General features: G+C 38.4%; 1 protein-coding gene across 3 annotated transcripts; it reads right to left on the bottom strand.

The window, feature by feature from the left end:
• LOC149309670 (large ribosomal subunit protein uL3m-like) lies at positions 1 to 27,540 on the bottom strand. Of its 3 annotated transcripts, XM_089532814.1 has the most exons (10): positions 27,279 to 27,536; positions 25,875 to 26,056; positions 24,502 to 24,593; positions 23,696 to 23,794; positions 17,063 to 17,162; positions 16,361 to 16,421; positions 9,202 to 9,310; positions 8,756 to 8,833; positions 8,062 to 8,139; positions 1 to 553 (listed from the first exon to the last, which is right to left on the bottom strand). In XM_089532814.1, exons 1-10 carry the CDS (start codon positions 27,371 to 27,373, stop codon positions 404 to 406), a joined length of 1,044 nt encoding a protein of 347 aa, XP_089388940.1. In that variant the 5' UTR covers positions 27,374 to 27,536; the 3' UTR covers positions 1 to 403. The 3 variants fall into 3 exon arrangements, with proteins under 3 accessions (XP_089388940.1, XP_089388941.1, XP_089388942.1); XM_089532815.1 differs by lacking the exon at positions 8,756 to 8,833 and having other exon boundaries at positions 27,279 to 27,539; XM_089532816.1 differs by lacking the exons at positions 8,062 to 8,139; positions 8,756 to 8,833 and having other exon boundaries at positions 27,279 to 27,540.

The following is a 27,540-nucleotide window of genomic DNA, read 5'->3' as shown; positions in this document are numbered from 1 at the left end:
CAATTTTATATATAGTATTTTTATTAACTAAATAATATTGTTTTCAGGAGGGGAAAAACAAACAGAAGTATCCTTCTGTTTCATAGTTCAATTGAAGCAAGTAGTTCCAACATTATAGACACATTAACATTCTCAGTTTGAGAAGTTTTGACATAAAAAAACCCTCTAAAAGTTGTTAACTTGTGATGTCATTTATAATTCTTCAGCCTCTTCAGTTTTATAACAGATTTATAAATTTTAAATTTTAGAATCCGCAGTTACGAAGAAAATGCTTGACAAAATCACCACTTGTCAAAGGTTATGTGGGCAAGTTGATGATGTCAAGAAACCCCTTCTCCAAGGACTTCCTGCTTTACAGCTTCAAATTGACATTCATGATGGGAAATCTTCAGGATGTCAGTAGCTAACTGAATGCAATGGAGGGCTCGGTGAACTGGAAAACCTCCTCATCATACAGTTCATCAGGCAGCTGCTCTTCGCCATCAGCAAAAAAGGTTGGGAATGGGAAGTTCTTACAGTCATCTCGGTAATGTGGTAAAGATGAATCACTGACCTAGAACACAACAAGAGCAACAGAGTTAGATTGAGGAGAGGGAAAAACAAAACATAAAGCACAAAATTATTGCTAGAATAGGCACTCACTCACTAATGTAATGAATCATTTTTGCTTTGCTTTGTTCTATAATAACAAAGAAAACTAGTAGTATTTAAACTCACACATCTTATTACTTACACTTGGTACATGACTCTTGGTACATGACTCATCATTAAGTTGTCTAGACACTGTACAAAATTGATTTAAAACACTGATAATTTGAAGGCATTATTAACAAGGATTGTTGCTGAGTATAAGAGGACAGGGCCCTGTCCCAAAAGAGTTAAAATGTAAAGTTTAACACAGGAATGGCCAATTGACAAGGGTGGGTTTGCAATGACCCTCCATGGAAATGTGAAGGGCCACAGTCAATCTACTACACCCTACTCACCCTTTAAAAAACCTTTTCCTCTTTTTTATTTGCCACCAGGGGATGTGGACAGCAATTTTTCCATATTTTTCACCACCACTGGGCTGTTTTAGGCCCAGGAGCAGCCTTTCTGTAAAAGTGGGAAGTCAATTTACCTCCTGTTTAGAGGTCCTGTTTAAAAGACACTGATGCTCTAGGGGAGAGGAGCCCTCTTGTCCATACTTGCAAACTTTGTGGCTGTATCTTGATTGGGACGCAGTCATGTTGCTTGCAGTGCTAGCTGAGGGCTCTTGCTTTCTCTGGGCGAGGAAGGCCACAGAAAAGCAAAGTTGGGCATTCTCAGCTGGCAGATCAGACCCAGCTGTGGCACTTGGAAGCCTAGATGGGTTTGCCTGTATGAGCACCTTCCCTCCCACTCAAATTTGTGTTGTCCCCATCTCATGCTCCCAGTGGGCTGGATGAACTGGTTGTGTAATTCTAGAAGGAGCAGTGTGCAAAGAGAAAATGGGTAAGCCTGTTTAGACCTAGTCAATCACATTTCCCCCCAGAGGATCCCCTTGTATTTCCATGTCTTATACAGGATGTTCCCCAATGCACCATCAAATCATAGACAACACCAAGATAAAATCCCTACTATGATAGAACTAAGTCACTGATCTGGCACTTTCTTGTGCTACCATGTTGAAAAACATGAGTTTGCAGCATAGATCCTCGTACAATTTTAAACAGTATGCATTTGAAAATGAGCTACTAGGAATAAAAAATATTACTAGGTTTTGCAGAAAAGTAAATGCACTATCGATACCTAGACAAACACAGAGAAAAGATTTTGTGCTATGGTCAGCACAGCTGTCAAGTAGGAACAGAATCAGCTAAAATCTCTTGCATGTGGCAAGCTGGATACTCAGGAATAAGCTGATGTGTCACAACTCACTTTGAAGTTCACTAAAGCTCTGGGTTGTAGCAGTACTTTTGTACTATCTGAAGCAAGCTGCAAGAACTCACATAGCAGGAACAAAGAGTACGAAGACTGAGATCTTTTTGCTTCAGCAAAAAATATTTTGGATAATCAGAGAGTGGGCTGTGGAGGTCATACACTGAATATGTTTCTGAAAGACTTCATTGTTCTCAGCTGTTCCTGTGATAATGGTTACTGGGTATAGCACAGCCTGCTAGAGAGAAGAAGCTCTCTCAGATGACTTTCATGTACCTTCCGGACTCATCATTTCCCAATCCTGCTGCTCACATTAATTTAACGATGTTGTGAGTAGCATTTCATTGTTTAATGACACTGGACCTCAGAGATTTATTTTTAAAAAAGATCATGCCCTAGTTACATTCTGAGGAAATCCAACATCATATGCACTATGGCTTCCTGTCCAATTAAGTTCCAATAGCCAGAGGCATCAGGCGCCACAATAACTGAAGCATTTCTAAAGCTTATTTCCCGTATAATGGGCTCAGGTGGAATTCCTACATACCCACAGGTAAATGTGAAATTTCCACCCTTGGTGATAATAATTAAAGAACACACTAGAGGACAGGCACAGCAGGACACACAAATACGCTGAACATTTTCAATTCTGTTCTGTCTGGCTTGAACTAGGAATCAAAAGTATAAATAAAACCCAAAGTACAAACTATGTTACTAAAATCATATTAATTTTTGCAAAAAATCTGAGAATCCATTGTTCAGAACTTGGAAAAATAAAATGAACACAAGCCTAACTAAAACATGCTTTTGGATTAGCATTCCTGTTTAAGAGAACACATTAGGTGACATACTGTCTGAGTGCTAAAAGATACATTAGTGAAATCTGAAATAGATCAGTGTTCACTTAGAAGAGACTTGGCAGTTTTAGGATTATGCCTCAATACCATAATACCATCCGTTTACAGTAGTTCAAATCTGTTGGGAAACGTGTTTTCTATAAATGGACATCTACCAAGGTGTACAATGGCTTAATAGTTGCCAAGCAACCAATGAAGAGGCCAGCTGTGCTTTTTTATGCACTCAAGACCATAGCAACATTTTTTATACTTTCACAGCAAATTATTATCTTTAAAACTGAGAAAAACATCCTAACAAAAGAAAAATCCATCAATAGTTCTGATCCAGTCATTGGCAATGATCTAAATTTTCTAGTTCTGTAGTTGACACCTAGAGACAAATATCATGGAAGACTGGCCTAAAAGTGGAAGCATACATCAATTGTTAGGACAATCTACACCATGAAAAGCACTCTAAAGCATAATGGTCAGAGTAAATTGATTAATCAACAAGGCCTTTTATTGTCAGTAAGGCTGGTTATAGGAAGAACTAGAGCGTAATGAGTGCCTTTAAAACTGTGCCTGAGAGAACTTGGGGAAGTGCTGTGTAAAAAGAAGAGAAGGGTTGACGTCTTGTGCTACTTGTAATACTGCTTTCTTTTACCATAAGCTTTCATGTATTTCTTAGAAATGTTGGTGGAATGCAATTTAAAAAGAAATGGATTCAGTCTGACAAAAGCTTATGTTAAAAATAAATCATTTTTGAGATGTGGAATATAAGAACACAAGATGCAATTTGTGCCCACAACAATCTCAGTAGTATATACACTGTTGAAAGGAAGGTATCATAAATTAGAAAGAGAGGTCAGTGTCCTAATGCTTAATGTTACAATGGGTTGTATTTCTCTACCGGACAAAAACTTTTAGAATTGGATCCAAACCACTGACTCAGTTTAATAAAGTCTATTTCACGCTATTTTACATAGAAGATTATGAATGTAGTAGGATGTGAAAACAACACATAGAACTTTTATCAATATGGACATATGGAAGGAGCTCTGGTGGTTAAATGCCAGTGTTGCAGCCACTCATCCACAAACCACAAGGTTGTGAGTTCAATCCCAACCAGGGGCTCAGGGTCAACTCAGCCTGGCATCGTTCCGAGGCTGCTAAAATGAGTACCCAGCTTGTTGGAGGCAATTAGCTTACAGTTGTAAACTGCTAAGAGACTCCTTAGTGTGGTATGAAGTGGTATATAAATGAAGCTGCCTGGATTATATAGGGGCTTTTGTGCAGATGGACCCTGGTTCACAAAGCAAGAGTAGACTGGTACACTTTTTCTTGTCATGCATACTTCATATATATATGGCACCATGTGAATCAGATTGAACCCATCGCTGTAAAAATATGAGGAAAATGAAATGTTATAATCCACAGGGGATAATTCACAACAATGAAATAGATACGGTAAGAAGCTGACATTGACTTCTATGGTACTGAAAAAAAATGTGTATGACAGCTACATTCAAAGAGATCTTGTTCAATTTTTTTCATTCAGTCAGAGATTACTAGCTGCATAAGGCTTGTTTGCTCAGCATTTCCCCCCAGTTTCCTGTGTTTGTAGTTTTGCTGACTGAAGCAGTGTTGTATCAAGGACTCCTCAAACTTTACGATGCAATTTCTCTACCAGGGATCTTCTAAAACAAAGCAGGACTGGAAGCAGCATGCAACCAAATTGAAAGCGACAGCTTGGTAGAGAGAATACAAAAGAACAAATTCTAAACCTAAGGAATAGCTTTGTGTGTCCTTGGTCACTATAGTACAGAGAGAACCGAAGCTGGTGGAAGTCTCTGCCTCATACATTTATCAGTACTTCATTACAACAGTTGCCCTGGCCATTATAACAGCAGCGAGAAAGTCAGTCTGGTCTCTTCTCACCATAGGCGCGTTACAGACCGCCCAAAAGTGGGCAGTCTGCTGCCGCCGTCATTAGCTGCGCTGAGAAGCCCCAGCGGCCAGATTGCGAGGCTTCCTGGTGCAGCTAAAAAGCGCCAAAATGGCGCTTCTTCTTCCCACTTGGAAGTGGCGCCGCGAGGCACTAGTCGCGCACTCGCGGCGTCACTTCTGTTGCGCAACTTCCGGATGCTGTGCGTCCGAGATGTCAAGAGGGTGGCCCTCGTGTGGATGGGCGCCGCCATTTAGTACACGCTCCACGCGTGCTAGAGGCGGGGGCCGTTAGGAAGGTAAGACCCTTCCTAACCCTAGCATGCCCCTTCCTAACCCTAGTACGCGCAGAGCATGTACTTTTGGGCGATCTGTAACGCGCCATAGTGAACAAGACAGGAAGAACTTTTTGATGGTAAGAGCTGTTTGACAGTGGAATATGCTGCCTTAGAGTGTGATGGAGACGCCTTCTTTGGTGGTTTTTAAACAGAGGCTGGATGGCCATCTGTGAGGAGTGCCTTGATTGTGTATTCCTGCAAGGCAGGGGGTTGTACTGGATGGTCCTTGTAGTTTCTTCCAACTCTATGATTCTATGATTCTGAGATACTGTCTGACTGGAGACAAAAACACTAACTATAAATATGTGAGTCTGCATTTTCCATCTTCTACAAACATCATCAAAAAGTATTGGAAAAGACAAATCTCCTTTGATTCAGTCATTTAATTTGACTTAAATGTGGTATATGAACCTGGTGGGGGTTTGCAGATTCAATACTTGAAAGTTACATATGTTCAACAGTTCCTCTGGGAATGTATACAAGTGCTTTGAATAGTCCTTATCAAGCAGAAAGAATAGCTGAAAATGGTTCTCTGGTTCCATTTCTTAAATAGAGTGAATGCTCAAAACTGTTCCATTAGTGTGCTCCAAAATGCATATTATGAAGTACCTATTATATTTCTCCTCTGTTGCAAAATAGTGCCTTCAGCAATTATTGTTGTTGTTGTTGTCATTATAATGTTTGGTATGTAACAGCAAAGCCTTTGACTGCATAGATCATGAAAAGCTATGCCTTGTACTTAAAGAAATGGGAATGCCACAACATCTGATTGTCTTGATGCGTAATCTGTACTTAGTACAAAGGAACAGAATATGGAGAAACAGAATGGTTCCCAATTGGCAATGGGGTCAGGCATGCTATCATCTTATTTATTCAACCTGTATGTAGAAAATATCATACACAGAGTGAAGATAAAAGGGAGGAACATTAACAATCTAAGATATGCATACTACTAGAAGAAACAAAGACCTGGAAGAATTGCTGAAGAAGATCAAGGAGGAAAGTGTCAAGGTTGTATTAACACTGAACACTAAAAGAACAAAAATAATGAACATGCAAGGCTTACAAGACAATATCCTATACAATACCCTAGACAATAAAACAAATGAAATAGTTAGAGTCCCCATATCTTGGTTCATACTGATCAGAATGGAGACTGCACTCAAGAAATCAGAAGATGACTAGGATTGAGAAGGCTAGCTATGAAAGAAATGGACAGGATCATAAAGTCAACTAGATGGCAGTTAACAACAACATGGAACAAGTATTTAAGCAACTCACTTTGCTGATTCATAAATCAGCATTATTATAACATACTGTTATTTACTGGTATAAATCTTCATTATTATAACATATTGTTATTTGAGGAAGGAAACAAAAATTGAGAGAAAGAATGAAAACAATTTAGAATATGCAGATTACATCAAAGACTTGGAACGATTGCTGAACAGAGTCAAGGAAGAAAATGCAAAGGTGAGTTTACAGCTGAACATTACAAAAACAAAAATAATAGCTGCAGATGATTTACATATCCGGTGTATAAAACGACCCCCAACTTTTCCAGTTAAAATATAGAGTTTGGTATAAACTCGCTGTATAAGACTAGCTCTCTTCCAAAGCACACCAAATAATTTTTTTTAAAAAACCCATCAGATTTGATTTCAATATGGTAATTTTAATTCAAATGCTTATGATATGCAAGTACTTAGCAGGAAAACTTGTATACAAAGCCTGCTTGGATTAGTCAGCTCTCCCTGCCTGCCCAGCCCTCCGTCTCCAAGACTATCAGAGCAGTAGCACAAACACGGCTCTTTTTTCCATACCCCGGGTGTCCCGGACACCTGTAGCTTGCTCCGTCCTTCACTTACACCTTCCTGGTGAGGTGCCCCCTCACCTCATCATCGGGACTACGTTAAGTCACTTCTTTCCATGAATCCTGGTGAGTGAAATTTTTTCTACCATACTTATACAACGCCGCCCTTGCTGCTTTCATACAGTCGCCACATACAATGGGGATGTGTTCTTGGCTGTTTTTGAGCTCCCTCCCACCATATGTGGCAACCACAAATTCTCCAGTCTAGCTTGGAAGTTTCAGCACCAGCCCTATAAGACGACACCTGGTGTACAAGACAACCCCTGACTTTTGAGAAGATTTTCCTGGGTTAAAAAGTAGTCTTATATGCCAGAAAATACACTAAATTTAAACGGGATGATGAACACCCTGAAACCGTTAAAGATTTTCTGTACCTTTTTGTCAATAATCAAAATGAAAACTGTAGTCACAAAATAAAAAGAAGGCTAAGAACTGGAAAGGTAGTTATGAAGGAAATAGATAAAATCTTCAAGTGTAAAGATTATCATTGAATACCAAAGTCAAACTCATGTCTTAGTACTTTTAATTTCTATTTGTAGTTGTTTTTAGTTCTTTTCTGTTTGCCTTAGAATTTCTATAGGATTTTATAGCGTGTTTTACTTGTTTTAGCGTTGTTTTGTAGTTGTGTAAACTGGATAGTGAGGAAATCTGACAGAAAAAAGGTTAGCTAATTTGGAATATTGTGAAGGAGAAGAGTTTCACAAATACCCTGGACTGCTAAAAATACAAATAGAAATGAATGAGTCCTAGAGCAAATCAGTTATAAACTTCCACTAGAAAGTATAATGACTAAACTGGGACTATCATACTTTGGACATATCATGGGATGACATGGTTCACTGGAAAAGATGATAATGCTTGCAAAGTGGAAAGCAGTAGGAAAAGAGAAAGACTGTGTTACAAGTAGATTGATTCAGTCAAGGAAATGATAGCCCTAACTCTGCAAGACCTGAGGACAGTTGCTGATTATGGCTCTTGGAGGTCTAATTCCTAAGGCTCTCCTAAATTAAAGTCAACTTGATGGCAAATAATAACAACTGATATTCATACTCCTAAGTAGCACTTAGTGAATGCCATCCCAGAAAAAAAAGGTAATGAAAGGTTGCTGGAATCCAGAAGACAACTCTTCCTAAATAATGGCATACTGGTTTTGAACAAGACTCAAGCTTACCTTTACTAAACAATTTTTATGACCTGGAACACTACCATGTACGTATATGATATTGTACTTTGTACTGACTCGCCACACCTGAAAGAATGAAATTACCAAAGTGAAACAAAAATAATTTTAGATAAACATTCTAAAAATATATTAAACAAAACAAACATTTCAAACAGTTAAAAAACCCATTCTACATGTACAAACTGAATAAAATTACTAGGTTTAATTTTAAAAAACATCCATGTTTTAATGTATTGCCAAAATAAAGTCAATTAATTTCATCACCAAGAGGGTCTTAGAATAGAGTACACAACCTAACTGGAGCACCACAATATAGAAGGCCCTCTCCTGTCTCCTCGCACTGATGGGGAACAGAGAACTCTTTCAAAAAACCTCAGTCCTTATACAGGTGTGTAAAGGGAGATATTAATTCAAATATCAAGGTCCCAAACCACTTAGGGGTTTCAGTGTTATCAGAAGCATATTGTGGCAGCCAGTGCTATTTCTTTACTAACTGTAGCCTTATGTCCAGCATGTTGCACTAGTCTTATTAGGAAGTTGCCAGTGCATGAACTACTATGGTGCCTGCTATTACCTGAAGATAATTCTATATTTGAAACTGACTTTATCAAACCAGCCTAAGTATCACACATATTCCTATAGCACTTCTCCTTTAGCCTCTGCCCCCCCTCCCCAGCCTCACCTTTAGTCCTTTAGTTGTTCTGAACCAATTACCCAGCTGTCCAGGCATTTTCTTTCCCTTGAAGACTTTGGCAACCTTCTGTCTCAATAATAATAATAATAAAAAAAGAGTTTAGATATATTCCATAAAAATGCACCTACATATGACATTTTCAAGGGCAAAAAGAAGAGTCATATAGCAAACTCAGATATCACATAACATACTTACAGTGCAACACTTTACTAGTTTAGTGAGAAATAAGCCACATTATGCTTATTGTCACTCACTCCCAAGTAAGTAAGAATAGGCCAGCATACCAAAGCAATTAACATCCCAATAGACTCTTGATTTAAAAGAGCCTTGGTTTTGATCCAAAGGACTGGATCTGTTTATAGTCATTTTTAGGGTAGATGCAAAAAAATGAAAGAGAATTACAGAAAAACAGAAACACAACTAAGAATACTTACACTGTTGGAAATTGCTCCAGGTCGCCTGTGTGTTTTAGTCTGACCATGGCTAGCAGGCTGGCCTTTAAATCCCCATCTTTTCATGACTCCTTGGAAGCCTTTTCCAATTCTGAAAGCAAAGAAAGCCAAACTAAACCCATTTTGAAAGTTCCATCTAGAAAAAGCCCCCTTCCAGTGTTTCTAGAAGGGTACAGACAGCAAATATAGGCTGCCTGTTGAACATAAGGGACAAGATCAGTGATATCTGCTGGTCAAACAGTAGAATCTCCACTGCAGTGTCCCAAGGCACCCCTCTGCAACCAGTTTTTGGTTAATGTAGGGCCTGCTGTGGCAAGGAGAGGTGAAAAAAGTTTTAGCTCAAGGCCTCCATGGAATGCTGCTCAAAAATGCTTCTGCTTAAGCATAGATGGTACAATCCTATGCACATTTCCCAAAGAGCAAGCCCAACTGCAATGGGACTTACTTTTAAGTAAACATGCATCAGGCTGCATATTGCTGTATCTTGTTCTATAAAAAGCAAAGTTCTCTATATGGTGGCACCATCCTCTGAAATGTCTTACTTAGGACAATCAGGTAGAGAAACTCCTTCAACTTCCATTGATAGCTAAGGCACTACATTGCCCTGCAAAATTTCCTGATAGCTTGTTAATCACAAATTTGAATTTGTATTGTTCTTGCTTTGGTTTTATTTGGTTGTCACATCCCATTTGGATTACTGTCATACATTGTACTTAGGGCTAGTTTTAGAAACTGTAAACTTCAGTAGGTCCAAACTGCTAGGGCCAAAGTTCTGACTGTGGCTGATTATAAGAAACATGTAACTTATTGGTTAAAATAGGTTCACTTGACTATCAGTTTTCCCCCCTGGACTGTCTGCTGGAGACAGGAGAGAGCTTCTTGTGGACGTTTATTCCACAGAAGGCTAAGCTGGCTCCCTCTCTGCTCTTAAGCTAATGGCAAGTAAAGACCTTTTTATTTACACAGGCCTTTGGTAATTGAATCATAGAGTTGGAAGAGACCACAAGGGCCATCCAGTCCAACCCCCTGCCATGCAGGAAATCCATATCAAAGCATCCCCGACAGATGGCCATCCAGCCTCTGCTTAATTGGACAGAAGGGTCTTTTAAAGTTGTATGTGTGCTGTACGTTTAACCTTACTATTATATTTTTAAATGCTTTTATACTTTTTTCAGTTGGTGGTGCCAATTTAATGTGATAGTTTATTTAACTGTTTTGACTTTTTTTTTATTATGAGGTTTGTTTTAGCAGTTCCTTGTTTTAATTTCTGTTGTAAGCTGCCTTAGGCCTCATGTCAAGAGAAAGGTACGATATAAATTAAAGACAGACAGACGACAGGTAGACATTTGAGCAGTCAACTGATCTGCATGCCAGCCCGACTTCATCCTTTACTTCAGGTGACCCCATGCAGTTGATTCAATAGATTCTAAGCCAAGCAAGACCCATCTGAGTCCTGCAGGACATCACAAGCAAATTCTACACAAGGGGAACAACAGTCAACCAGGGAGCTTTACCAGTAAGTTACAAGAACCTCTTTAAAACAATGCTCCCAACCCCACTTCAGTCCAAAGGGATATCCTTGATGACCGTGAAAACTACCAGGGAGTCATATATCAATAGGTGTACATTGCCCAATATCTACTAGCAAATATCATCAACCACAGTGATCAAAGCAGTTCTTGAAAACCCAACCACAAAAATCCGAAGAGGATCTAGACACTTTCATTCTCAGCCAGTTCAACAATGGCCTAAATACAAGTGCTAGACGCGAATGGAGTAAACCTAATAAATCCATAGCATTTACTATTCAGATTTAATTCCAAAGGTCTATTCCACTTGAATTTAAGACAGCCAGTGTAGTGTAGTGGTTTGAGCACTGGACTATGACTCTGGAGAGAAAGGTTCGATTCCTGGTTGGCCATGAAATCCACTTGGGCAAGTCACAAGCTCTCAGCCTCAGGGGAAGTGAATGGCAAATCTCCTCTGAACAATCCTTGCCAAGAAAACCCTATGATAGGATTGTCTAAGGGTCGCCATAAGTCAGAAATTATTTGAAGGCACACAAGACACAGATTTAACATCAAGAAATATATAGACAATTCTGAAGCATTTGCCAAAAATATTAACAGTTGGCCACTGAGAATTCTAAACCTTCCACTGAAATAATCAGGATATTACAGGTTTTAACTATGAAAGCCACAGTTAAGGAGCTTTTACAGTTGGAACCACACTGTCATTTATATTTTGTTGTTGATGTGTGCCTTCATGTCATTTCTGATTTATGACTATCCTAAGGCGAACTTATCACAGGGTTTTCTTGTCATGTTTCTTCAGAGGGGGTTTGACACTGCCATCCTTTGAGGCTGAGAGAGTGTGACTTGTCCAAGGCCACCCAGTGGGTTTCAAATTACGTTTTAGTCTCACTGAAATTAAATGAAAAATTAGATATGATTAATTTCAGTCCTCATGACTTCAACAGGACTGAAGCACAAGCAATTTGTTCTGGATCCATCCCACTGTATGTGGGTATATACACTCCCTTTCTACATAGGGGCTCAAATAATCTTAATTGTGTAGCAATGTTTTTGTATACCTGCCTATATCAGAAAACAATTTGTTTTAAACAGACAGGAAATACCCACCAAATAATTGGCAAATTTTCCATAAAGTACAGTAAGTTCTTTGGCTGTCAGCATAATTATTTTTCATTACAAGAATATCTTACATACATGTTTCAACACCATTTGTTTAAGCAAATGAAGACAGCAACAACATGTTCTTTAATTTCCAAACGGCTATTCAATGCCCTATTAAGTTTGTATTTGCATTTGTGTTTAAAAATTAAACATCAATTGCTTCCAAGTAACCCTTCAAGTCTGAAGAGATTTCTGGTGGCAGTCTCTGTTGTAAATCTTGACAATAATAGACTCACTAAATCAATCGGATTTACCTACATTTGGACTCGCCATTCAATTAACCAACAGGATGCCAGCCTTAACATGAGTTTCTTTAACTGAAGATTTAAAAGGACTTAAAGCACAAAACTATGCAGGTTTATTCATAAGTGAATTCCATTGCTTTTAGTGAAACTTACTTGCAGGGAACTGCACAGGATTATGCCCTATGCACACTTATGTGGGAATAAACTTAATTAAATATGGCGGGGTTTTAGTTCTGCATATGCATATCCAGGATTGCACTAAAAGATGATAAACTCTTTGTACGGTATATCTGGTTTCATACATTTTCTGTGTCTTGTAGAGTATCAGTGACTCTAAAATTGCATATTACTTGGCTAAAATTATAGCTTTCATTCATCTAAAAGCAGTTTGTTCATCCACAGATATGTGGTCTCTCTGAATCTTGTATTTTAGAACAAACTTGATATTCAATGCCAGATCTAAGGCTAATCCAACAACAAAGCACAAATTAAAACTATACTGGGCTGTAACAGGCACCAATGCAAGGACACAAAGAATTAGAACAGGTGATAAACTATAGGTCTGCAGCACCTCTAACCTATGCTGTAGGATGTCTGGGACATGATGGTGCTTTAAACATCCTGTGAAAAAGATATAGCACACAATTGGGGAATTAATAAAGCACTGACATCTCTAAGGATTACATTTATACACTACTTTTACATTAAGCTTTATCCAAATGTATGGTTTCAATTAGAACACAAATTATTTGTAGAGCACACAGTCATTACTTGCTTATAGTTTCCTCTTTCACTGTGTCTTCTTTGAGCTAAATCCAATACTAATCTTACCTGGAGTATATCCACTGAAATATATGGGATTTGTTAGTCACAGCCAGCTTAGTTCCTATTGGTTGTAATGTATCTACTCTATGTAAAGGCAAATGTTTAATTTAGCCTCTTTAGCAAGCCATATATTCAGCTCCAGAAAACCTTGTGAAAGATTCACCTTTAATCAGAAATGAAGGCACACAACCACAAATCTATTTGACATTGTACGCCTCTTCCAGCAGCTTCCTCATACCTGGTTCATTGTAAACTGCTGCTACACAGATGATACTAAATCAGGAGTGGGAAGCAAGCAGTTCTCCAGATACTGTTGGACTACAACTCCCAGCATTCTCCAGTATTGTCTATCCTGCCTAGGAATGAAGAGAGATGTAGTCCAATGACATCTGGAAGGCTGCCACCCTTGTGCTATATCAGTGGTTCCCAAAGGCTGGTCCTTCAGGTGTTTTGGACTTCAGCTCCCAAAATTCCTGACTGTTGGCCAAGCTGGCTAGGCCTTCTGGGAGCTGAAGTCCAAAACACTTGAAGGAACAAAGTTTGGGAAGCAATACATAAACCATATGTAGATACCATTAGCCTTTATTTCTGATCATGTAGACTTTCAAGGATTGAATATTATTTTTCCTCACTCATTTTGAAATATAAATGTGAAGTCAAAACAGAGTGAAAATGATCAGTGCAATAAATGTTTTAAACTAGATGCACAATTAAAAGATGCATTTTGACAAAGCTAATTTATCCAATAGCCACAGATACCAGCAATTTTTTTTTCCTTGTGAGGGATTGTTTTAAAGTTGTTTTTTAAAAAAGTATGTTTAATAGAAAGCTAATTTTTTTCACTACCGTAGTTTGTTTTGGAGCACTGATCACCTCTAACAGAAATTAGGAGGTTATTAATGTAGAATGGAATTTGCAAAGTGGAGTGGAGGGGAAAGCACCTATAGTGACAATTCATGATCTGAAGGCATCTAACTTGAAAGAAAATAGCTCTGTCAACTTTAATCAACCAGCGTAATCCCTGGTGGCATAAGACTAAGCATCCTCTTCAGCATTTCATCTAGATGGATCTTTTTAAAGGGAAAATGAGAATTATCCAGACTGTCATAAATGGAATTTTTCAAGGGATAAAAATCGAAAAGCAATTTCATCACAACAAACTGTATACATGTAAGAAACTGTATCTCTGTGCACAATTTCTCCCCTATGTCTGCTTTAAGTTTTAACAAGATCTAACTATACTGCAATGTAAAAATGTCCAAGCTATAATAAAATATAGATCTTTTAGTATTATGCACATGAACTCTGCCTCTTTCTGAACACACTATAAACTCACAGCCAGGGCTCAGGTTGCACAGTCTTTGGAATGTAAAAGGAACAACCCCTGCTCCAGAAGAAGAAATGTATGTGGAGGGCCCTTGGCTCTTTCCAGATGATATTTCTTATGCTCATGGCCTATGAACAAGCTGATAGGAGTAAGAGTATATCTTGGCCTTGTGTGCGTCCACCTCTCCTATTATTATCACAGAAGGTAATTCTCAAACTGACTCATCCCACATATATTTGCATGTGAAATCTGACCCTGCAGTATAGAAGATGAAGCAAGGTTTACTCTAAAAATTAGCTCAAGTATTGATTTTTGAATGGCATTCTGCCATTGTCAGTTTCCTCTATAACATTAATCCCAAAACACTTCAAAATAAATCATTACTCTTGCTGGCAAAACAAGAGAATCTGAAGGATTTCTTTAAATAAAATGGTATTGATTTGTTAATTGATTGTAGGTTAAAGTCAAGATCTGAGCATAAAAAGCTACAAATAATTGCTTTCTTCCTGGTAAGATGCACACGATATTAAGAAAAGCCACGAAAAGAGAACCTAGATTGAAAAGAGACATGGTTGAACAAATCCAGATAACTCACAGACTAAACTGTCAAAAATTGTACCATGGCAGGCTAAAATTGGTACGCTTGACTCCATTTTCTGCCATATTAAAAAATAAATGTAAAAACAAACAAAAGTCCTATATATATTAAAACTAGGATACTTTGGGAAAGCTATGCTATAATGTTCTCCCATCTTGTTTCTGTGCAGACAGAATACTGATAAGCATTCAGCCACATGTCTGAAATGGTACAGATTTAATTGTAGGAAGAGGACAAAGGAATTACCGGTAATAACAAAAGGGTTTAAAGGAAGTGGGATTTGAAGGAAAAAAAATAAAAAGATGGGGCCACAGTTCAGGAAATGTATTACAGAAAGGGAGACCAACTATAATAAACACACATACATAAATCCCCTCTCTCCAACAATAGAGTACCTATGTAAAACTCTGATACCATGGAACCTAGACAACTGATACTTACTTGACAAACTGAAACTTATCAAGGGAAACCTAAATATTATTTTGAATTTATAATGTATTAATTTAATTTAATTTAATTTAAATGTGTCTGAAGCACCTAAGGGTACACCAGTGGCCATGCATACTCTGCCTGAAAGTCTTTTTGTATCAGATGAAGAGTAATTTCAAACACCAAAAGGCTGGGAACTTTAATCTGTTATAATGTAAAAGCAATTCAGTAAAAGAATAGCATTTTTACTCAAGGGACAGGGAAATACATACAACAGAAAACTGTTCAAATAGCTATAGGTTTTTCTTTACTGTAGAAGCCGAGAACTGAGTGTGCATGTTGCATTTTAAAACCCTTCTGAGCAGTGAGAAGTGTTGCAGTGAAATATGGAAATCTCCCCAAAGCCTCTCTACACTCTTATCTTACATAGACACTGACTTTTATCTTGGATGTGAAAGAAAAAATTGCAACTATTTCTCTAGCCAACTGGAAAAATCTTAATCTTTCAAATGCCACACTCTTCAAGAATGAACAAAAATACAAGTTAATGTCATAGCTACAGGGCAAGTAAACTTAATGAGTTGTCCAATGCCACCATCTATCTGGAGGGGGACTTGTGACTGTCCTAAAGTTACTGGAATGAAACTCCCACAGTGATGCTTCACTGACCGGACCAGATATAAAAGAACTGCACACCAACAACACTTGTAAGGTTCAAGGCTATCCACTTTTAATCTAGCTCCTAGTGTTCCCAAGAGACAGTTTCATCTGTTCTTCCTCTTGCTGCCAGAGGAGAAAAGATCCAGATTTTAAAAACTTTTCTTTTTACTTTACAGTCCTGTAACTTTTTTATTTATGTGCTCTTTATTAGGGCTTTTTGTTTCTATATTTCAGTATATAAAAATGAGAAGCTGAATCAGAAAGCCTTAAACAAAATACCAGAAAACATGTTAACACAACTACTGATTGTTCTGCGATGAAAACAACCTTCTTATATAATTAGCTATAGGGTATAACTTACGTTTTTGCAGTAACATCCACATATTGTCCAGGGCGAAAGTGAGCTGCATAAAGTGGAGTACCTTAAAACAGATTGGGGCAGTGGAGAATGTAATTAAATAGAGCGAATGCATGGCAATTCAACCAATTAGCACAGTGACTACTAAGCATGAGGAGATAAGAAAATAAAGTGAACACCACTCAAGTTACTTGAAAATGCTGGGTGGTATTTTGCTCAATATTTAAGTTGACATAAGCAAGATTTAAAGCCTCGTACATTTTGCTGTTCATATGATCATGATTCCATTGTCACAACCACAAATGCCCCCTAGAACCCACCTTAAAACTGGGGCAGCTGCACCAACCAAAGGAGTTCTGCAGCACTGGCAAGCAGGATGCTGAAATATTAAGCATCTAGCCCTCTCTCATCAGAGACACACAATGTGACAAGAAGTTACATTGTATATTAAAATATGCACTCTTTTTTTTTTAAAGGTTAACAGGCATGTTGGAGGACAATAACAATAATTTCATCCTCCACTTGTCTATGGAAGACAAGTGGCTTTAATCCAACCTTTTACATGCATGAGATTTGGTCTCCCCTCACCAAAGGATATTAAAACACGTCAGCCTTCTCTGTACTCCTCTGTAGAATGGCTTTGTTCTAACCAGAGAGAATATTATCCAAAATTATATTCACAGTCCTCCATTTTGCAAAGATTACCTGGCTTAATGATCGCATTTTCTGACACTCGAAATATTGAAGTTTTCTGCTTTGGAGGGACACCAACCGCTCTGTACATTTCCATTGCAGATTCTCCTTTCTGGGAGAAACACAGAAGGCTTAAGCACCTTTTACAATACTTTCAAATACCAGGCAAAGAGAATCTTTTCTTAAAAACTCATTTTCAGTAAGTCTTATTACTAGGTATGTCTATGGAGAGCCAGTGGGGTGTTTTACTAGGATACCAGTTTTCAAACCTCTGCTTGGCCATAGAAACTCACTGGGTGACTTCGGGTAGCACTCTCTCAATCTCAATGGAAGGCAATGGCAAGCAAACCTTGCCTTGAAAATCCTGTGATAGGGTCACCATAAGGTGGAAATGATTTACCACATTACTGCACTACCTGCTTATACTGCTGCTATTCCACATTTACTGCTCTGGGCCTCCTGTTGCATTCTGAGGCCTATAGTTCAGTGAAGCTTAAGAGCTTTCTGGCTGAGACTTCTAAATGCCCCTCCTTAAACTGCAAATCCCAGAATGCTACAGGAGGCAGCCAGAGCAGTTAAAGTGGAATAGCAGCACTATAAGAGTGTAGCATGGTAATCTAGTTAAAGGCACACAACATCATGTATCTGAATGTAGCCACAATTTCTTTCTCACAAAGGTCTAGTTTTGTTTCTCCTGTAAATGGAAAGGGGTGTCAATTGGTTTTAATCAAAGCAAAGTGAATGTGTAGTTAGGACATATCTACACTGCATGTTTCATACTGAATACTGGATTAATAGGTATAAAGGGATCTGACTATCACAGGGATCTCCAGAAGTAGCAGTATATACACAGAATGATATGCTGAGTTTTCTGATTTATCCTGGCTTTGTGTGAATGTGCTTTGATGCACACCACTTGTTCATGCTATTCTCTGTGCAAATGGATAAGACCAACCAGTAAGAAATTACTCTTCAAGACATAAAACACCAGAATTTTGGTTTGTTGCTACCCAATAAAGCAAACTTAAAAGAAAACAAAATCCAGAGTATGCTGTCGGTTTATAAACTGTGGCCTGTATATGGGTGATAAACTAGGATTCGGAATTCAGACATTACAATAAGCTGTTGCTTCCTGGATAGTTTTCCCAGCACTCTGCTCATTCAGGGCAAGCCAGAAATCTTGGCTTAATGTGAATTCTCAGCACTTTCCCTGACTTACAGTTACTATAATCTTTCAAGAGAAATATTTGTGTGTGTGTGAAAATGGTTATGAATTAGTACTGTTAGCTTCTGCTTTCTGTGTATAAATACACCTTAATTCTCTATATAGAAATCTGGCAGTCAGAGAGACTGAGACTACTTCAGGTGAATTCTATGTCTATCAATTGTGGATTACAGTGGAACCATACAAGATCCTACTACCAGATAAACGTTTTTATAAGCTTATCTACCAATGTTTATCCAATAAGCTTAAAGGCTGAGTAGGATTTCAATCCAGGTTTACATTGGCTCTGTCCAAATTCTACCCAATACATGACACTGAAAGCTGCCTTACTCTGATGTAAAGCTAAATCAAAATTTATTATTACAAGAATGAACCTACAGAAGCGTCTCCCATCCAGCCTGGCCAAGAGAGGAATTTGGAAACTTTTCAACCCATTTTTATAAACTAAAGCAAGTTAAGCATAACATCTAAAACTGTACAAAGTCAGTTAGTATTAACTGTAGTTTTTAACTGTTTTCAAAGCTGGTGTGATTTAGTAAAATATGGTTAACAACAGTTTTGGAAATCATACATATAATAAAAAATAGAAGTGAAAACATCTAGTCTCTAACTGATCAGGCTTATTGTTATAGCTCTGAATTACATTTATGTGTGAATAAAGCCTAGTGTTATTTATGTACATTATAAAATGGTTGTATAATATATACAGTATTTCTGTAAGACTTAATTTTGTTAAAAGATTCTTGTTGGCTTTTAAGTGGGCTCTAAAGAACTTTTCACTCCAGGCAGTTTTTGAATAATTTATTTATACAGCATCCTCAATGAACTATGTATACTGCTCTGGTGATATAATCATTTGTTCTGCTGCCCTTATTTGAATGTTGCTTTTATTGGTGGGTTTTTTAATCCACTAATATGTGGTCATCGTTTCTTTATTATTATGTTTTCTTTTAACAACAGTAATTTAATGTTGTTTTTGTATACTCTTCCTATGTTGTTTTATTGATTACTATAAACCAATGTGGGAGGATGACCTCCCCTCAGCAATGGTTTAAAATGCCACAAAAATACTATATAAGTAACACAACACACAATCAAAATATGAATATATAATTGTAAATAGATAAGGTCAGCATATGTTGAAAATGACTGGAAAGCAAACAACAGAGGTCCGAAGTTCCTATCTTACAGGAATTCCAATGAGCTACCGATCTGTATTATGTCAATAAAAATATTTAAAAATCCACTAATGTGGAAAGTCTGAGTAAAATAATGTACAAAGAACTCCAAAGTCAGAAAAAAAAATTGTGAAAGTACGTATTCTTTCACGTTTTTAATTTTAATTGAATATACCAGAAACACTGTAATCCTTGATAAAAGGTGCTTTTATCATTAACCAAATGCAGAAAAAAGTTTATAAATGGCTTACAGTGGATTAATTCGGAAAGTGTCCTTGAGTTTCCCTCTCAACATATTAACTAAATAGAAGCTAAATGAAAGAAAACTGAAAATAGAATAAGCTGTATAGCTGAATTTTGTGCTTTAAATGGATCCCCCCAGAAAGCAATTTATGTGACTGACAGCAGCGACACACTTGGATAATCACCATCTGTAAGGTAGTTGGTGTTGCAGAAGTCACTGTGATTTTCCTTTTCCCAAGGAAAATGCACACCTGAACTTTTGAATGAATTCATGAGGACAATTTTAAAGTTATATAGCATCACACAAAATTTAGTACTAATGGCACTGTACATCAGTTGGATAATATTAGACAATATTCACAATTCTCTGTGAGAAGACACAGGCTAAAATTGCTTTTAACAGACACAGTTTAAAGATTCTTATATATATCCTACCCTAAGTATATTTTCTTAGATTAAGTTCTAGTATGATCAATAGAATGTACCTTCAAAAATGTATACAGGAGTTTACAGGTAGGGCTGTTTAGATTTAGCAAAAAAGTTCAGCTGGCACTGTAAATTGGGAGTCCAACCGACTGTAGTCTTTGTGAGGGACACTGGTTCAACGAATACATTTGAAGAAGGAGATGGGACCCAATCAACCAAGACCTTCAAAGCTCTCCTCAGGCCCTCACCACACACTTCCTTCTACACCATCATCATAGTTTACATAGACTACTGTATATACTAAAATGTACACTGAACATATTCTAAGTATATCTGTCTGATGACCATCTTGTCAAAATAAGCCAATTTCAACTTAAGGCAGATCTTGGCAAAATTATCTTTTGGACTACAACTCTGCTGGAGTAATTTTTTCAAGCTCTGACATCTTCACAATCATACACCATTTCTCCAGAAGGATAGGATCTATCTTCCACTTGCACTACAGACTCTGCCACATGTAGCATATGGTAATTTAAGACTGAAATTTTATCTCTGGCTGTTGTCAACAGGGACCTGAAGACTCCAGGTATTAAATATTGATCCCATCTAACAAGACAGCTATTGGTAGCTATTTACAGCACAATTATTTCAGCTGAATCTCCTGCACATTCAGGCATTTCCACAAGCTGTGACAACAGAAAAGTTAACTAATGTCTGCAAGATGCACATCTTTGACATCTGGCAGATCCTGCTGTACTGAGGCAAGAGATAAAATTACGTGATTGAGCCTGTCACTTATGATCCACCTGTTTAGAAAAGCATGTAACAACCTCAAGCTATTCCCTCCTCCCAATTGTTGGGAAAATATTGGAAAATCATTAATTCTGAGACTGAAGCTAGTTATTCAAACTGGAGCACCCTTGCATCTGAAAAGTTAAGGATTTCCCCCCATATATGCTTGTCTTCAAAATAATTAATGAACAATAAAGAGATAAAGTACTGTATTCATGCTGATAAAACTGGATATTCAATTTGCAAAGAAAATAGATGCTAAAATATAGGCAAAATAACCTATTTAGAATTAACAAAGAATTGTATATTAACTCACCAATGGACCACTTTCTCCTGTTCTTGCTAATACCAGTTTTGTCCAAAGTACAATGTAACAAGCTATATATTGTAACTGCACAATACTGAGAAACCTAGTAACAATTTATTTTCCTTGCTACTAAAGGGATGTGAGAATAATAGTGTAGTGTCAATGTCAATTATTTACTAAACACATTTGCACTTCACACTTCTTCCCTAGAATTTAGAAAGGCTTGTTCTCTACTGCTTCAGAGGGTAGGAGACCCAGGTCTAATGATTTTACATTACAGGAGCATAGATTTCAATTTAACATTAGGAAAAAAAACTTCTTGACAGTAAGAGTGGTTCAGCAATGGAACCAGTTGCCTAGAGCAGCAGTTCCCAACCTGGGCACCGAGGATGCACTTCCCACGTGCTCTGCGGCTGCTCCAAGAAAATGAAAGAAATAAAAATTAAATGAAATCAAAGAATAAGACCCCCCCCCCCCCGTAACACTACTCCTGAACACCATTAACTTGTTAAGACATAGAGTAGGACTCTAAGGGGCTCCGTCATAAAAACTGATTCTAAAAGGGGCTCTATGAGTCAAAAAGGTTGGGGACTCCTGGCTTAGAGAGAAGGTGGGGATCCTTCTCTGGAAATCTTCGAAAAGCTGCTTAGTTGGAGATCCTGCACTCCTGAACAACTCAATGACCCATGGGGCTTCTTCCAACTCTATGAAGGCACATGGAGATATCTCATTTTATAAAGAAAAATCCGGATAAGTAGGCACAAACTGGAATTCATGGCTAGATAGAGATTGGCATCCACAAATCCTCTAAATACTTTGAAGGCATCAGATCCCACCTGATCTCAGAAGTGAATCTGGATCAGGCCTGGTTAGTACTTGGCAGGAGGATTGCCAAGAAATGCCAAATGCTGTGGGCCATATTTCAAAGGCAGTAGTGAACCACCTCTGAATGTTGCCTGAGAAACTCCCATTAAATTCATAAAGTTGCATATGTGAACAAGTGACTTGAAGGCATGCTGAATCCTAAGTCTATGCCCCAAGCCCTTTGTCCACTACTTGCTATCAATTAACTAATATGAAAGAATGTGGGATCAGAATGCAATACCATGTTACGTGTTTTATAAATTTCTGAGCCAGAGAAAAAGAGTGTGACTGAAGAGAGACCAATAATACTATGTAAAAAAATGTACTCCAAACAACAACAACAACAACTGTACATTGTGGTTTTATATTACCTCTACTATCACCCTATTAGAAAATCCCACAAGCAAGACATGAGCACAATAGCACTGTCCCACTCATGAAGGGCTGTAGTATGGGGGATGTAGCTAAAAGAGGCTGGACAAACAACAACCCTATGAGATAAGACTGCCACCAAATCTCTCATCCTACTGAGATTCCTACAGCTCACCACACATCCCTGGATTCTAATGTTACAAGGAACAAAACTCTGCACTGTTTTGAGTTCCAGGCCAAGATATATAAGCAATGTCCAATAGCAATAGAGGCTCCTTCTAATAATACCCACAAACACATTATAAAGAGGTAGGTTTATTTATAAAGGTAGAAAACCTTGTGATGGGTTCATCTTGGAAACAATTTGAAGGCACAACAACAACAACAGTTAGGAAAGAACATACACATAACCATTCAGGAATACTTTGTATATACCTGGCAGCAATAAAGATGCACACAACTCTGAATACATACTAAAAGCACAGACAAAGGCAGAACCTCAAAAATGTAAAGACTTGCATTAAAACTCAGGTCAGAGTCAAGAAAAGAGGGAGATGTGAGGCCAAAAACTCAAAGAAACTAAATCCAATCTGGCAGCAAATCTCAGCATGCAAATCAGGACCCATAAAAATCAAATCGTTCTGTCAAACATACTGATTCCCACCAGAACTCAGATGAAGTACTTTTCTCTAACAATCAGGTCTCTGAGTAAACTTAAAAAATGCAAAACATTTGTGCACTGATGCGACAATTCTAGGTGATCTCTCGCTGTTAGAAAACAGACCCCGTAAGAGGATACAGAAGAGAAAATGAAGGTTTCTTATTACCTCACACAACTCCTCAATCATCTAGGATGCACAGATATACTGCCTTGACTAGGTAAAGGTAATATATAGCTATTGTCATTAGTAGCCACTGGTGGCTTTATTCTTCAGGACATTTTCTAATTCCTTTTCAGAACTATCTGGTTTGGTACTCATCATTAAATCTTTTATGAGATTATAGCAAAGGGGGAAAGTTAATTCCTTTTTTTCACTGGGAAGGCAATAGAAAACCTTTGCTGAACAAATCCTGTCAAGAAAACCCCATAACAGGTTTGCATTAGGGTTACCTTACGTGCAAACAATTTGAAGGCACAAAACAACAAACCTCACCCTAACTTTTGTAGGAATATATTGAAGAGAGACATTTAATAAAAACTGGTGTTCCCCCATAAAAAAGCAATGTAATAAACTTACATAAAACTGAGATACATTTTTCCCTCCAACAATCAGAGCAGGGCATTTCCCATCAAATTCTTCCTTTGGTATGTGCCGTATCACATGGCAGTCTTGAACCTTCAAAAGATGAATCAGGATAATAACAAGTTCTAAAAACTTAAATACTTTAGTCAAGGAACAAAATATTTTATTGTTAGATGTTACTGAACAATACAGAAACAATAAGATGTCAAATATCAGTAACCTCAAACTCCATCCCAGTAACCGCATGCAGACTACAGGGGTGGGCAGGGGGAGAAAGGACAAAAAAGCAGCAACACTGAAGGTTGTTTCTAACAGAAGGCAGATACAATAAAGATGGCATAGAGATGGGGGAAAGCTGTAATAGAGATGGGACAGTGCGCAGAGGGGTGGAGAGAGACAACTGAATAGTTTTGGGGAGCAGTGAATGCTCAAGTAGTTCAGAGATTAATGCTTAATCTGATTCTGTATTAATAAACGTCTGCTTGTTAATTCTTTGTTTTTCAATTGTCTGGCTGTTCTTGTTAGGTTAAATAGTGATTAAATATTTTAGGTTAAATAGAAGCCACTGAACGACATAACCACTAATCCATATAGGGATCATTTTGAGGGCAAAGTACCTGATCCAGGGAGGGCTCTTAAAAGGAAAAAAAGGGCAAGGTGAGTGACAGGAGTCCAATGGTTTGGAACTGTGGGGCTATCCTGGAGAGGGGATCTGTCAGAAACACCAGCTTGGATCTAGAAAGCAGACTTGTTTGAACTTTGCTTTAACATTCTGTTTTTCAATTGTAGATCTGCCTTACCTGAAGTAGTGTGACAGCCATTTTTTCACCCTTCTTGGTCCACAATGGCATCATTCCTAATTTTACTGCAATAACACCAACCCTTCTGGAACCTATATGTAACAGTCAAAGGAGGAGAATGTGGCATCTTAATTCCCACATGTTTAAATGTTTACCTCATACTTACGAATAACAGAATGCACTTTAAAAACACTTGGCTGCATCAATATGCTGTAGGCAGAAAAATACTACCAAATGAGTAAACAGCCCTCTTTGTGCTATGTACATGCTTTTAGAAGAAAAAAACTTTGTGTGCACTCCTTTTGTATTTCCATCCAGCCCTTCAAACAGCATTTGTGAGTTTGGAGCTTGTGTTCCTTGGATTGGGGCTGATGATGGTGGGGAAAAAAGCTAGGTAGGATGCAGGAGGTATGTACAGGCATACCATCTCTCACACTCAGATGCTGGACTAAAACTTGGCAGATCAAGTTCCAGTTTCTTGCTGAGCCATGTACCTCACTTGGTCATCTTTGGTCAGTAACTACACTGTCCTCTTTACCACCTCAGCTACAGGGTAGAATCAGGGTGTTGTAGAGCAGGAATGGGCAACTGTGGAAGTCTTGGTGACCCGCATTAGCCCCACAGAAGACCTTGGAGAACCACAACCCTTCACCACATCTGCTTCTGCCAATTTTTAAAAAATGCCCCAAAATGCTTTCTAGGGAGCAGGGGGTGCATTTTCATCATACCTTGGGGCCTTCCTGGGCCATTTCAGATCCAGGAGAAACTTTAAAAAAAACAGGAAATGAGTGCAACTGACTTCCTGTTTACTGTGTTTCAAAAAAAGCCTCTCCTGGTACAGAAATGTGTTGGAAATGTACAGCATGTGTCCAACATCCATGAGAGAATATTTGGGGACATTTTGCAGCAAAACAATTTTTCAGTTGGACCAAAGCCCACAGCTGCTATGTTGTGTTAGACTGGGCTTTGGAAGATCCAAATTCTAGTCTCCATTTAGCCATGAAATTCACTATGTCAGCATGACCCAGTCATTGTCTCAGTCTCCCCTATCTCACAGGTTTGTTGTCAGAGTAATGTGATGTAGAATATAACCATGAGCCCACTGTAGGAAAAGAAGGAGATAAACATAATTAATTAACATTAACTGGCCAATATGCTGAATCCTGGTACAGAAATGTACACGCCGGGGCGTGTTTTGGAGGTGAGTGCATGTTAAATGGAACAAAATTCCAATGTACCCACAACGGACCCATAATGTATTGGGTCAAACTCTTTGATTTTAAACAGCTAAATAACAAAAGAATCAAACTACAATATCAAGTACTGTTCAACACCTAACTTTGCTTTAGCTTCTGATTTCAGTATATACAAACCTGACTGCCATGGGTGCAAAGGCCAAGGTTCATCTTTCAGTGGACAAAGTTTACTGGCTGTTTGAGCTTTGTATTCTTCTGTTACCAATTTTTTAAGAAACTGGACATTCTCTTTTGAAAGGTGCTCGTCCCACCATGTGACATTGTTATTAATGTGTCTTAATATGACCCAGCATGGACCCCTATGAAACAGAAAAGAAGGGTAATTGAGAAAATGAGATGCACTGTCACACTTCTAAATTTTCAGTTCTACAACCCTGACCATTATTTTCATATATCTACATCAAATGATATTTCATTGTTAAGGTATAAAATAGCTATTTATCCTGAGGCCTCTTGAGAATATGATTTCCTTTTTTATCTCTAAGGAAGCTGGGGTCTTTTTTTATTAGTCCAACTGTTTTCATTGTTTACAATATTTTAGACTATTTGTAAAGTGACTTAACCGATAATATATCAACTGATAGCTGTGAAAAAGAGTTCTTAAGGTGCCAGGTGCATAATTATTAAGCACAATGATTTGACTTCTAGTACTCCTGAAAGTAAATATTGCACATTAACAGCCCATTAGAAATGGAACGCAACACAGAATTATACACATCTTAGGGACCTCTTGTGTTACATGCTAACAGTGCTTACTAAAGAGTGTGGGCATTGGACACTGAAGGAGAGGAAATGGCTGTATGATCCCCAACTGCTGTAGACCATTACTACAGCTTAAGAATAAAGTGGTGAGGGGAGGGAAACTACGTATGAGCCAGTAAGGAGGACTAGTAACGGATCTGCATTTAGCAGATGCCTCTCCAGCCCCAAATCCCTCCCCCACTTAGTCCAGGCAGAGTTACCAGATGTCCTCCTTTTCCAGGACGTGTCCTACCTTTTGACCTTCTGTCTAAACATTGTCATACTGTGTTACACCGTTATAGCACTAGTGTTCCACTTTAACTGCCTCTTGTGGAATCCTGGGATTTGCAGTTTAGGGGAAAGGCATTTAACCCTCCGGCGTAATCAAACTACAAATCCCAGAATTCCACAGGAGGGCACAGCAGTTACAGTGGAATATTAGTGCTATAACAGTGTAATGTGATAATCTTCCAGGAGGAATTCCAAAATGCCCTCCATTTTCAGCATAAATGTGTATTTATATTAGTGTTTTTCGTTTTTATATGGTAATGCCCTTACGTTTTCCTCGGCTGTCCTACATTTAGCGGCACTTTGTCCTCCTTTGAGGTGATGACACCTGGGGTTACTAAGGAATGCAGTGGCCCCGCTCTGGTGCCCCAACAAACTACATTTCCCAGAATTCCACAGCACGGCGCCGTGCCCCCCGTTAAAGCACTCTCAAAACGCATTACAGATGCAGCCACACGGACATAAATCCAAGCGCACCATCAGTTTACCTACCGTCTCCTCGATCCTGCCGCCTCAGGAACGGCAGCGAGGGCCCCTCTGGACAGGAGACGCGACCCCAGGCGACACAACAGCCCCGCGGCCGCCATGACAGCCTTTTCGCGTCGCTACGGGGGAAACAAATCCGCCCGTCCGTCCGGAAATGGCTTCCCTCACAGCCCTCGAAGGAACGTTCCGGGCACAATTAGTTCCTACCAGTCCCGCCTGAGCTTCTAAGCGACAGCGTTTCCTCGAACATCTCCAGCCAATCAGAGAG

Source organism: Sceloporus occidentalis, unplaced genomic scaffold (assembly GCF_023333645.1).
Source record: "Sceloporus occidentalis isolate IW3139 unplaced genomic scaffold, rSceOcc1.0.p SCAF_7, whole genome shotgun sequence".
NCBI classification, from domain to species: Eukaryota; Metazoa; Chordata; class Lepidosauria; order Squamata; family Phrynosomatidae; genus Sceloporus; species Sceloporus occidentalis.
The sequence above is the reverse complement of the archived record's forward strand: the minus strand, read 5'-3'. Positions and strand labels throughout refer to the sequence as shown.

Excerpts from the sequence above, each read along its gene's own strand:
- LOC149309670 (XM_089532814.1), bottom strand. The coding sequence starts at position 27,373 with ATGGCGGCCGCGGGGCTGTTGTGTCGCCTGGGGTCGCGTCTCCTGTCC. Across the intron at positions 26,057-27,278 it reads GCGGCAGGATCGAGGAGACG|GGGTCCATGCTGGGTCATAT; the intron begins GTAGGTAAACTG and ends TCTGTTTCATAG. Across the intron at positions 8,834-9,201 it reads CTGGAGCAATTTCCAACAGT|AAGGTTGCCAAAGTCTTCAA; the intron begins GTAAGTATTCTT and ends TTATTGAGACAG.